The sequence below is a fragment of the Rhamphochromis sp. 'chilingali' genome (assembly GCF_963969265.1).
Source record: "Rhamphochromis sp. 'chilingali' genome assembly, chromosome: 3".
Classification (NCBI taxonomy): Eukaryota; Metazoa; Chordata; class Actinopteri; order Cichliformes; family Cichlidae; genus Rhamphochromis; species Rhamphochromis sp. 'chilingali'.
The window spans coordinates 33,101,795-33,113,909 of NC_137931.1; the positions used below are offsets into that span (position 1 = coordinate 33,101,795).

General features: G+C 43.7%; 2 protein-coding genes across 2 annotated transcripts; both read right to left on the reverse strand.

The window, feature by feature from the left end:
- Positions 1–13: 13 nt before the first annotated feature.
- Positions 14–7,149, reverse strand: dtymk (deoxythymidylate kinase (thymidylate kinase)). Its single transcript, XM_080878419.1, has 5 exons — positions 6,654–7,149; positions 6,448–6,556; positions 1,511–1,601; positions 1,216–1,413; positions 14–338 (listed from the first exon to the last, which is right to left on the reverse strand). The coding sequence occupies exons 1-5, from the start codon at positions 6,964–6,966 to the stop codon at positions 213–215; spliced, it is 837 nt and encodes a 278-aa protein (XP_080734545.1). The 5' UTR covers positions 6,967–7,149; the 3' UTR covers positions 14–212.
- An 828-nt stretch (positions 7,150–7,977) lies between these two features.
- On the reverse strand, positions 7,978–11,898 carry agxta (alanine--glyoxylate and serine--pyruvate aminotransferase a). Its single transcript, XM_080878294.1, has 11 exons — positions 11,509–11,898; positions 11,182–11,374; positions 10,417–10,481; positions 10,225–10,325; positions 10,079–10,149; positions 9,906–9,990; positions 9,725–9,823; positions 9,564–9,633; positions 8,570–8,665; positions 8,343–8,471; positions 7,978–8,246 (listed from the first exon to the last, which is right to left on the reverse strand). The coding sequence occupies exons 1-11, from the start codon at positions 11,665–11,667 to the stop codon at positions 8,139–8,141; spliced, it is 1,176 nt and encodes a 391-aa protein (XP_080734420.1). The 5' UTR covers positions 11,668–11,898; the 3' UTR covers positions 7,978–8,138.
- Positions 11,899–12,115: the final 217 nt, after the last annotated feature.

Below are 12,115 nucleotides of genomic sequence, written 5' to 3' on the forward strand. Positions count from 1 at the left end.
ATATACACTCATCCATTGGAAGATTATTTATTTAATCAAAGCAGTATATAGGCAGGTGACAGAACAATAGTTATGTAAAAGAATGAAAAAAGCAAAAATAAAAAGAGCTGAATTTCAATTTGTATAGCTCTCTTGACTTGTACAAGTGTGTGACGTAATATTTTACTCAAGTAAACGTGTGGGATGAAGTTTGTGGGGTGCAGGAGAGGACTTTAGTTTTGAAGAGTTTCACTCCAGAGCTCTCCGAGCGGCAGGTTCTGTGCTTTGTTGATGGCATTGAGGCTGTGGGCTGTGATGTCTTTGTGAACATTTTCAATATTCTGTGCTGCATCGATCACCTGAGGAAGAAAATTTCGATAATTAGAACAAATCGGCGACTTTAGTCTTTTTCCAGATAGTTTAACGTTAATAAGATGCAACGAAGAGACTGTGGAGGTGCTTTCACACAGGAGGCAGCATTGGAGTGCTTGCAGACACCGCTGCCACAGTTCAGCAAATATAAACTTGGATTGCACTAAAGTAGAAAGAAGACATCCAGCAGACAGAGTGGAAAAGTTCATATCAGAACCACAGGAGGAAAAGACTTCCTTGGAAACGGGTTTCCATCCAAATAGATGCGGCTGTGGAGTTTAACGGTGGTGAAGCTTTGCCTGTTTAGCTCTTTGCTCTGCAGCTCGCTGATTCTAGTAGTGAGCACAGCTCGGTGCATGATACGTCCTGTGTGAAAGCCCCATAAGAGAACCTCGGACTGCTTTCATAACTTTGTAAAAATGAAAACTATCCAAGAATTCACATTCTGAATTCTTATTTCTAGAACAATAAATAACACTAGGCCCAAGATAAAGTAAGATAAAGCATACTCTCATTGTTCACAGTATTTATTCACTTCAGTCATTGCAGTGCAAGTCAAGCTTTATACTCTCACCAACACCTGTCAGTGTGGAGTGGACCTGATGAAGACAGGTGGAGTAAAATAACCCTGGAGGTGGTAACATGATACATTACTGTATGTGATGGCACAGACTGATCAGGAAAAGGAAGCCAGTGCAACTATAAAGACATGAAGAAAAGCTGTTGGTGTCGCAGGCACGAAATAGAGTTTAGGCGGTGCTTTGCAGCTGACAGGTGGCACCTGATCACACAGATATCGGCCCGATGCATCCCCGTTTTAAACATCCTGTCGGAATAAATCTTCCATTCAGGCTTCCCTCATACCTGCCAGTTTACTGTCTGATCCTTCATCAGCTGTTCAAACCGCTGTTGCACTGTTCTTTGGAAGACGCTCGTCTCGTATCTCTCTTGCCCAAACTGTCCTCTGAGAGCAGCCTCGGCCGGGTTCAGCTGCAGAAACATTACGAGGTCTGGCTTTGGCAGTCCCACATCAGGCTGCATGCACCAGTCCAGGCGGAAGCCCTGAAGAAGACAAAAACCCTCCATCTGTCACGCTCGACTGCATGTTGCAATACCGAACTGATGGATGGAGTTTGAAAAGCAGAATAAATGCACTTACCGGCTTAGCGCTGGTGAAAGCAACTCCAGAGAAAGCATACCTGTCTACAACCAGAGTGATGCCTTGCTCCAGCTTCTTCTTCATTAAAGGCCTGTGGATTAGAATCTGTTAGGCTGTGTAAAGACTTAAAGGAAATGAAACAAAAATGTCAGCACATTTGATACAACCAGCAGTGTTTGCTGTCGTGTTTGCCAATCAGTCCATTTGCACTTAAAAAACTGGAGAAGGAACCAATGCAAATAATTTAAAAAAAGCGTGAAACTGAACTCACCACTATGCACTTTTAAGGACCTGTGATTTATAACATTCATAGCATGAAGTAAAAAAAATGAACATGGCTTATCTAATTGTACTAAGCTCGCTGTAAAAAAATAAATCAGCTGATTCTGAGGTGGGAAGCACTAACTGATTTTTTTCATAGAATGATTTTACTTTTTAGGAAACCTTAAAAATGTGATATTGATTTAGGAAATATTTAGTTGTGCATCAATAAACAGAGTCCGTTCAGCCATAAGGCTCAAAGCCTGTGTTACAGGGTCTCAAACCATTTTAATTCACGTGCCACAGGCAGCCCAGTTTGATCTCAAGAGGATCAAACTGCTACAATTATCTGCAAATCATGACTTTTCTTTTAGTAAGTGTACATTATTTAAAAAAAACAAATTCACACGTAATAAGCTATTGATTCATAAAATTCACAATGAACTTTCTGGGGTGTCCTATAAAAACTAACATCTGAGTTTTTCTACACAAAAAAAAAAATGCTACTGAAATAAATTAAACAAAGCCATCAATACAAATCACTGGGTTTCTGCTTTGTTAGAGTTTTGCTCAGAATTTGTCCCTTCATTTTTTTAAAAGAAAGACAAGATCAGAAATCTTTGCTCCGTCTTCATCCACCCGTTTGTCTGCTTTAGGTTTTACACCTGACATTAAAACACTCGTCCAGCTGCTGATCACACTGTTGGGTTTTATTAGCCTGGTGTCTCCAGTTGAGCCAGACCATTAGTGTTTAGGCAAAGACATTTTGTTTTACACATATGCAGGTGTTACATTCTGTAAAATGCATTATATATGATTAAAATAATTTAACTGCAATAAGTATACACCTTTCATATAAATATATTCTATAACTTAACTATTTTCTTTAGCCCACATAATTATATATTTCAGTTACATAAAACATGTGAATTTTGATTTTATGTAGTGTATAGCCTATATAATAAAAATTAATGTAGCCCAATAACTATAAAAACCAGAAAGCTACAGAACATGGGGCGGTTCATTTACAATCACAAGTCTAACTTACGTTTCATAGTCATTTTTATATCAGAAATAATCTGATTGTTTTGTGCTTGAATGTAAACAAAATGCCAGAAATCTGCACTGTCATCAACACATTTATCACCAAACATTTAAACCTAATATTTCATGTTTTATTAGGTTAACCCTCTGGGGTCCAGGGTATAACTGCCATTTTTTAATAACAGCTTGATCTTTTTTTGCCTTGCTTAGTTTGGTGTCATTATTTTCAGCACAACCTCACATGTCTGAATTTACAGTTATTTTTTCATTGCTATACTGTAATAATACATGTGATCTGAAATCACAAAAAAATATGAAATCAGAGTCAGCAAAAGTTTATTTTTTACTGTAAAAACCACAAACATGTTTAGTTAATTATTTTCATAACTTGAAATGCAAATTAAATTGTACATTTTAAAAACCTATGCACAAATTTTGTAAACAAAGACATTTACAGAACAATCAGATGCCACACAAATTGATTGTGCCAGTGAAGTAGTCTGTCTGCCACAAAACACCACAGGCCTGCAGGCCTGACAATATGCAGTATATTCAGTTTTAGAATTTATATTCAGTAGGGACAGGCTTAGGGTGTCGGGGGGTTCCCCGGAGGCATCTTCCTTGGGGCGCTCAACCCGGGGTAGCGGTCATGTCCGGTTAGGGGCTCTGTTGGCTCTCCGGTGACTGTTTCCTCGCGGCTGCGTGCAGCGGGGCTAGGGGAGGGTCTGTGCTGACGGACGTGGGTTACTGACCTGGTAGCCTGGCTGCCCCTGGGTGGGTCCGGGATGGGCGTGAGGTTCTGGGGGCGCTCCGTCTCTGGGCTGGGACCCGGACCGGGCCTCGGGGGCTTGGGTCCTGGTTGGTGTGTTGCCGGGGTTGTGGGCGGGTGGGTGCATGGGGGCCCAGCCCTGGAGCAGGGTGCCGCCGGTGCGTCGAGCCACCTGGGGGGCTCTTCAACTGGTGGGGGAGATTGTCACATCTTGCAGGAGCTTTCCTCTCCTCAGGAGCTGCCTCTGCAGGAGGGGGAGATACAGGAGAGGTGGAGGAAGATCTCAGCCTGGGTGTTTATTGTCTTATGTAGTCTGGAAGATGAGTGGATGGTGGGGTGGGTGCAGTTCTCTCTGTGGTGGGGTTGGGTGGACTGTCCCGGGCTCTGTGGGGCCGGGCGGCGCTGCTGCACTGGGCCCGGTCTGGATGGGCCTGGGCCCCCTTTCCCTGGCGGGTCGCGGAGTATGGGGGTGCCTACTGGGGTCAGCGGGGGAGCTGGCCCCAGGGAGGGGTCACCTGCCCCTCCCTTCCTTCCCTCCCCATCTCCAGCTGCCTCCCTCTTCCCGCTCCACCACAACCACCCACACATGCAGGGCCTTGGAGTAGGGGTATGTCACCAGGGTGCAGAGGAGGCTACCCCCCCCTCTGTCCCCTTCTGGCTGCCTCTGCCTCAATTTTATCCCACAACTTAGACATTCACATTACTCACACTCTCATTACACATACATATAGGATCTTGGGGGTGGGCACGATACACGGAGTCCAAAGTACCATCAGGGTGTACACCCCACCCCTGGCATCGTTGCCCACCTCTCAATTTTAAATACACGTAGACATTGAGGGCTAGCAGGAGGGACCATGCGCTTACCTGCTGCTCTCTGGCAGGTAGCTCCAAGCCCTCCTGGGTTTTAAATGCACCTTAGAACACACATGCATCAACATTACAATGAGCGGGTGGAGGGAGGTTCGGAGTCTTCTCTCACCCCCGTTCTCTGCGACCTGCTGGAGCAGGGGGGCTAGGACTAGGAGGAGGAGTTGGCCGTCCGACTGCGGTCTGGAGTGTGGAGCCTTCCTGCTGCTGCGGAGTCGGGGCGGTCTGCCTCCCCCCACCGCAGGGAAAAGGGAAACACCACCTGGGTCTGGGTGCAGTTCCCCCCTCCAGGGGCGGGGGCACCTAGACCCGGTTTGTAGAGTACGCTTGGGGAGTGTGATCGTGTGTACAACGTCTCTTTATGTCTGTCTCCACGTTGGTTGAGTGTGGAGTAAGTGCATATGAGAGCATGAGGGTGGGAATGGATGTTTGTATCTGTGTGTGCCTGTATGTCTGTGTCTATATGTCAGGTTGGGTGTCAGGCGCCACCTCTCTGGGGACATCTCAGGCCCTCCAAGGTTTGGAGGCCTATCTCCCCCTACCACCACTTCCCCTGCCAGTGGCGGACCCCCTCAGACATCGGTGCGTTGGTGGTTCTTTGTGTCCGGGGATGGGCGTCCAGGTACACACCGGCTCACTCCTTGGCGGCCGCTTATCGGGGCCTGGAGCCTGGGGCTCGCTCGGGCCACTTCGGAGGTGGGGTGCCCCCGGCCTCTCGGCCTGGGGCTCGGTCACTCAGGCGCAGCTGGCTGCCGGCGGAGCTCACGGGCGCGTCACTGCAACTCCCCCTGGCTTCTGCTCCGCGGCTGCTGAGTGAGCCCTCATCTGGGACTCTCCTCAGCTCTTTCCGGGACAGTGGCGCAGCTGCCCCTCTGTTGGTCTTCCTTGGTCTCTTGTGTTCTGGGGGCCTCTGGATGTCTGGAGTTTTGATCTCCTCCACACCTGCTTCACGCCCTGGAGGACGGGGCTGTGGCCCCCCCACACCCTCTAGCAGATTATTACATGAAGGAACCTTTTAAAAAAACAAAAAACAAGCGCGTCCATGCTCACAGGTGTACACACGGGTGATCACACCCACAAACTACACCCTTTTTGGCTCCTACCTCAAAGCACACTGTGTTCTGTTGATCTTATGTGCTGCACAATAATGTTTAACATTTAGTATTTACTGTCATATTCCCATATATCATTGTGATGTTGTTTATTCTATTACTCTTGTTCTCTTCTGCTTGCTTTCTTTTTTCTTTCTCAGCAGGTGATCCAGGTGATTGATATATGCATTTTTTTTCTCTGCCCGTTCTGTTGGTTTTTGTCTTTTGCCCTTCTCCCCCGTCCCTCTTCTCAGCTGTTTCTCTTTCCCTCTTTCTTTCTCCCCTTCTTTCCCCCAGTCAAGTCTGTCCCGTATTCAGTAAGTGAAAATAAAATAAACAATAAAAGGTGAATCAAATGGACCATTACGGCAAGGCTGGGATGGTCAGTTTGGTAAAGTAAATCCGTTGGGCATCTTTCTTTGCCTTTAGACAACAATTCTGATGGCAAAAGAGCCAAACGGGACAGGCCAAAAAAAAAAAGAAAAAAGAAAAAAAAGAAAAAAAGAATTTATATTCAGTGTTAATTGTAGCTAGGCTCAAGGTGTTAATGCTAGCTTCTTTTAATAAACAACACTGTCATATGCAAATTTGTGGTGGCAAGAGGTGGCACCCCTGTAGATCCGCCCCTGTTTAAGACTGCATGAAGTAAACCTAAAGCACTGAAAAGTCCAAACATGGACTGCTTCCCATTTTCTCTGTATCATTCCTCCTGTAGTGCCTGTCATCAGAGTAACTTGGGAACGTGTCACTTCCTACATGTTAGCTCGAGGATCAGTCCACTGACACTGATTTGCAGCCAATAGGAAGCCGACCTCATTAAAGGTACTGAACACACCTGAGATTTTTTTTTTTACACAGATTTTCATTGGCACATATGTTCACACTAACGTAGAGAGTCTTACACCATCTCCCAGCGGTTTGCAGAGAACAACAAGTGCACCGTGTGGTCCTCCAAATCACTCTTGTTCTCCAGGTAAGCCCCAATCAGCTGTCCGATCGTCGTGGTCCTGTCTGCATGAAGAAAACCGCCCCGGGACAACACGTCAGACACGTTAAAGCCAGAGGAGAACTTTAAGCTCCTTCGGTGAAAAACGGAAAGCATTCTCACCGGGGAATCTCATCATCTCAGCCGGCCTGCCGCTCTGCTGCAGAGCTTGAACCAGCTTGCTGCACTGCGTGGTCTTCCCGGCCCTGTCCACCCCCTCCAGCACGATGAGCGCTCCTCTCTTACCCGCCATCTCCGACCACTGTCCGTCAGTGCTGCGGTGAACGTTGCAGAAACCACGAACAAACTGAAGCCAAGCCCTAGAAACAGACCTGTGCCCTATCACCATTTGCCGCCTTTTCCTAAAACAAAACGTCAACAAGGAAACACAATGACGCACTTCCTGTTTCACTTCGTCACGTTTCAGCCAGCCCATTAGCTCTCCGACTGCTGCCCTCTACTGTTTACCCATCATCCCCCTTCACAGATCATTTAGATTTTGCCTACAACACCGTGTAAATACTCCGTCAGTCTGTTTGAATTAGAATATCCAAGAAAAGCAAAAATGCAGGAAAGAAAACTCCTACAACTGCTCCAATATCTATGGAAAACTGCTCTCTACTTCCTTGGCTGTACTTAGAACTTCATACACTTAATCACAAGCAACAGTTATGCTGAATAAAACACGTTTTATTAGCACAGGGCAATTTACTGGCTGATTCACCTGTGAGTGTGCAGTGTCCCGAAGTTCGCTCTCAGATTGAAATCTCAACAAATCACAACAGCAATCTCCTTGAGATGCTTCATATTAGAGATTGATTTATATAAGGTAATAATACGGCGAAATAAGATGACAACCCCTCCTATAAGAGTTGGCGTTAACTCTCCAGGTATCTGATAGTCTGGATGTCGTTTTAAAAGATATTCCCAGATTTGGTGTTTTGATAATGGTGCTGGATAGCAAATAGACACAAAATGTCCCATAACTGTTTAGTTGTTTTTTAGAGCTGGAGGTCATAAAGACTATATATTTTTATTGTTTGCTATCCCTTTTTTGTCCCTTTGTGTCCGGTGGCACCCTGGAAGGGAACACTCCCATCAGGATGAAGGTGATCACTTAAAACTAATTCCAGCTAAATACCCACAGGTCCTGTAAAAGGTGATATTCAACACCTTTCTTTTTCTGATAGTATGGAGGGAAATAATCTGTTTCACTCCCTTTGACACGATGAATGAAATTAATCATTAATTCCTAGTTAAATAATTATATATATATATATATATATATATATATATATATATATATATATATATATATATATATATATATATATATATATATATATATTTATTAAATTATAGCCTATTGATACGTTGGTTTGTTCTGTGAATGAACACAGCAAAAACAAAAGACCATAAAGCAGATGGGAGGGGGTGGAATAGGTTGTTTCCCATTAACAGAGACTGTCATGACAAGTTACTGTATTGTTAAAAATGTACTTAACTGCAATATATGTATGTATTTAACTTTAATATTTAACTGCACAACCACATGAGCACCAGATTTCATCCTTATGGGAAAATGATCTTTACAGCATTAGACACATATTACACTTTGCTCTTGTGACAGTGTTTCAGAGCATCTTTCAGTGCTGCCAGCACCATATCGACGTTCTCCCTGCTGCTGTTACATCCCATCAGTCCCACGCGGAGCACCTGGAAAACGACAAAAACATCCAATGTAAAACACACAGGCAGGAACAAATGTGTTTGGATGATGCATATTGGCACTCGATCATCATTTTCTCCTACCAAACCAACTGATGGTCCGAGCCCCCCAGAAATCTCCAGATTGTGTGTTTTCATTATGAAGCTTGTGATCTCTTTCCAGTCATATCCATAAGGAGCAACAATTGTAGTAACTGTTGGTAGCCTCAGACGCTGTAACAAACAGCTCATTATTTAATCTTATATAAGAAAGAGCTGCAAGCTTGATGTAAATTCCCATACAGATTATTATGATTATTCTAAAAACTTACCTTTTCTTTGACAAAAAGCTTGAGACCCATGCTCTCCAGGCCAGCATGGAAATATTCGGCTACCTTCAGATGTCGTTCCCATGAATTCTCCAAACCCTTAAAAAAATTGAATTATTGTTGGTATTCCAATCAAAGCAGTGGATAAATTAAATTTTGGCCTGATAACTGTTGGAGACTGTAGAAATATAACGATCCTAAAGTTGGTAGGATTAATTCTCTGAACATGATCATCAGTACAAGGCTGAAATATTTTAGCCTGCACAAAAGCCAAACATTTGTTCACTCATTAATTAATTATCTATTAATGAATTCATACACTACCGTGTGGCTGTTTTGACAAATTGCCCCTGACATCAACACTCTTGGGATCACTTAACCAAGTAAACCCCTCCACCATGGATCTAGAAAGCTGTGGTGGTTTGGGCATCTAACTACAAAAGCCACTTCCCTCTCCTCACCTGAGGAGGTGGCTGAGGGCTGTCTGATCATACCTGCTTAGACTCCTGTCCTGCAACTCAGACTGAGATAAGCAGGATAATAGATATTTTTCCCCCTCTATGGGATTCCCAAGACAGTTACTGAACCACATAGGATCCAGCTGCTTAACTGGAGCTTAACTGTATGGGCCATAAGAAGTGCTCAACTGGTGGGAGGTGTCTGCAGATTTCCTCAACAAACTGAGTTCTGCATCTGCAAAGTTCTGACTGCTGCAGCTGGACTAATTATTCTCTCTTTTTTGATTCAAGAAAAGTGAGGGGTCTATATTTCGCATTCACTCTGCAACTCATCTGTTTAATAAAAGTCAGGATTTTAATTGAAAATGTGACATTTGCTTAGTGACACCAAATGTTTTAGCTGCAGTGCTTTTATCTCAGGTTTCCACAGAGGAGATACGCTCTGTTTCCATTACTGTATTCTGTGCTTCATTAGTTAATTGCATAAAATGTTAAAACTGCAGGCTCATGAACCCTTTTAATTGCTAGACATGTCTCACCTCTTCAACAAGGACAGACAAACTTTCCCTCAGAGAGTAAAAAGCAGTGACAGGACCTGTGTGGTGATATCTATGAAAAGAGACAAAGCAATACCAAATGATCTTAGTAATAGGTTAAAAGTGAGCCTGAAACACGGTCCAGTCTGCAGAGAAAGTCTTACACTCTTGATGGCTTTCCATCACATCCCCAGTAGTTTGCCAGCCAACTCAAATCCAAGTAAAATGACACAGGCTTTGTCCTTCGGCTGAAGATTTTTTGGCTGTGGATAAATTTACCTTTAAATACTTATGGTACCCTATTATTCTGAATGAATAAAAATGATAAAAATGTGCAGTTCTTACCATGCTCTCTCACTGAAGGAAATCGGTGCTGTACCTGGTGGAGCATTCAGAACCTTTTGGGAGCCTGTATACAGGATATCTATCTCTAAAAGTACAAACATCGACAGAAAAATCCACATATATTATTTCATAAAATAAAGACTGGAAACATCTGGCAGGATTTTTCAGTGCACCTTGCTGGTCCATGTAAACAGGGGCTCCTCCAATTGATGCCACAGAGTCAACAAGAAACAGGCAGTTATACCTGCAAGCAAATCACAAAACACCTATATCATCTGTCTAGCTGCAGATGTGGTGATGGCAAAGTGCTGTGTCTTACTTATGGCACAGCTGTCCGATGCCATCTAAAGGATGCAAGACTCCCGTAGAAGATTCTCCGTGTGCCACAAAGAGCAGCGCAGGTCTGTGTTTGGATAAAGCCTGCGGTGAGATAACAGTGTGATTACACAAGTGGCAGCAGTGACAGAAATGATTAAAGTAGCCTGATAACTGGAGCATCAGGAAACAATACCTTTTCCATCTCTTCAATAGTGAAGCAGCCACCAGGAGGAGCCACTATAGTGTTTACTCTCGCACCTGCAGGTTTGATACACATGCGTTTTTCTTAATTAACTGTTTTTTTTAATTACACCAATGAAAGCCACCTTAAAAAGACAGCAGCAGTAATACTCTGTATTTTTATCATCAAATCCTGTGGAAAGACCTATGGGAGATTATTTAATTATGTTCCACAATGCTCCGTTATTTTCCTAAAAGTCAGTATAATGCACTGCCTGACATGTTCGTTACTGTGGACATGCTGCAAATACTAGAGCAGCTAATGAGTATTCACCATAGACTGCATATATGGCTCATGGTTCCCTTATTGTATGACCTCAGTAAAAACCTTTCTCAGGAGATTATAGGTTCAGCTGCTAGCACAACATTAAGTTAATGTTTTAAACAGCTATGATGGCGTCTGTGAAAATGTTCAGCTTGACTTGCAGTGTGCTTTGGTGTCATGCATGTTGTGCCTGTCACAATTTGTGTAACCTGGAACTCACACAATGGCCCGGGTGGAGGCACAGTTGCGTGAGAGAGACAGTTTCTTAGGCGATTTCAGAGATTAGCAGATGGCACACATCAACTTTGCTGTACATTTGGAAAAGGCGTAAGGCGAAAGTATTCCACAGCAAAAGCTCTTTTTGAACAGTGCCCATCTGTTGTAGGAAATTATATTTTTGAATTTGGTTATCTTCCAGGATTTGTTAGGTACAAATGATACAATGAGCCTTACCTATCCTCTCTGCCATCTCAGCTGCTCTCTCCCCCCAGATTCCATTCACAGCTACAAGCACGCTTTCCCCGGGCTCCACTGCATTGAAGATGGCGCACTCCATAGCACTGTGGCCGGTGCCACTCACAGCTAGAGTCATTTTGTTTTGAGTCTGGAACATATACTGGATCCCACTCTTGATGTCGTTCATTATCTGTAATTGAAAAAGTTTGGTGTAACGAGTAGCGATCTATCTGATGTTAGAACCATTCCCAATCTTTGTCTAGCACAGACAGCATGCAACCCAAATATAGATCCTAGTCATTGGTGTTAAACCTCTGAAGTTACCTCGAATATCTCTGGATGCATGTGTCCAATGACAGGGTTAGCACCAGCCTCCAAGATCCGTGAAGGGACGTTTGAAGGTCCCGGTCCAAACATGTGACGATAGGGAACAGTCAGAGGTTTCTGCAGGCATTTTGGTGGCGGTACAGAGATGGACGACATCTTCCCAGCAGTGTAACAAGCAAAACAAAACCGCAAAGAGCCGTGGAACCAGAGAAACCACACCTCAGCTTAACACACCTCTCTTTCTGACCAGTGAGCACCACAGGTCAGAAGACCATCATAACATGTTCTGCTTTTATCTTTCTCTTCTTATGTCAACACTTGTTGGTCTCTCTGTGTAATGAGCTCGTGTAGTTTGATTTGTTCTCATTTTTCAAGATAAGCAAGTGATCCTGCATGTCCCGAGATGTTAATCATTGACCACCAACTGAGTCTCAGGTTTAACTATTAAACTGCAGTGTTCCTAAAACATTAACAGAGTTTGTTTGCTAAAAAAAATTCACTTTGTAAGATGATATTTTAAATGCATTAATGAACCTTAATTAAATCTATTACATCTCGGGTCATTAAGAACCCAACAATTCTCTCATAAGGAAATAGTTGATGA

What these genes read in the sequence shown, in the direction of transcription:
- dtymk (XM_080878419.1), bottom strand. Translation starts at nt 6,966, where the DNA reads ATGGGCTGGCTGAAACGTGACGAAGTGAAACAGGAAGTGCGTCATTGT. An exon ending in GCAAACCGCTGGGAGATGGT is followed by an intron (nt 1,602 to 6,447) that starts GTAAGACTCTCT and finishes TCTAATCCACAG; the next exon opens with GCCTTTAATGAAGAAGAAGC. An exon ending in ATCAGACAGTAAACTGGCAG is followed by an intron (nt 339 to 1,215) that starts GTATGAGGGAAG and finishes TTTCTTCCTCAG; the next exon opens with GTGATCGATGCAGCACAGAA.
- agxta (XM_080878294.1), bottom strand. Translation starts at nt 11,667, where the DNA reads ATGTCGTCCATCTCTGTACCGCCACCAAAATGCCTGCAGAAACCTCTG. An exon ending in CTATTGAAGAGATGGAAAAG is followed by an intron (nt 10,326 to 10,416) that starts GTATTGTTTCCT and finishes ATCTCACCGCAG; the next exon opens with GCTTTATCCAAACACAGACC. An exon ending in ATCGGACAGCTGTGCCATAA is followed by an intron (nt 10,150 to 10,224) that starts GTAAGACACAGC and finishes ATTTGCTTGCAG; the next exon opens with GTATAACTGCCTGTTTCTTG.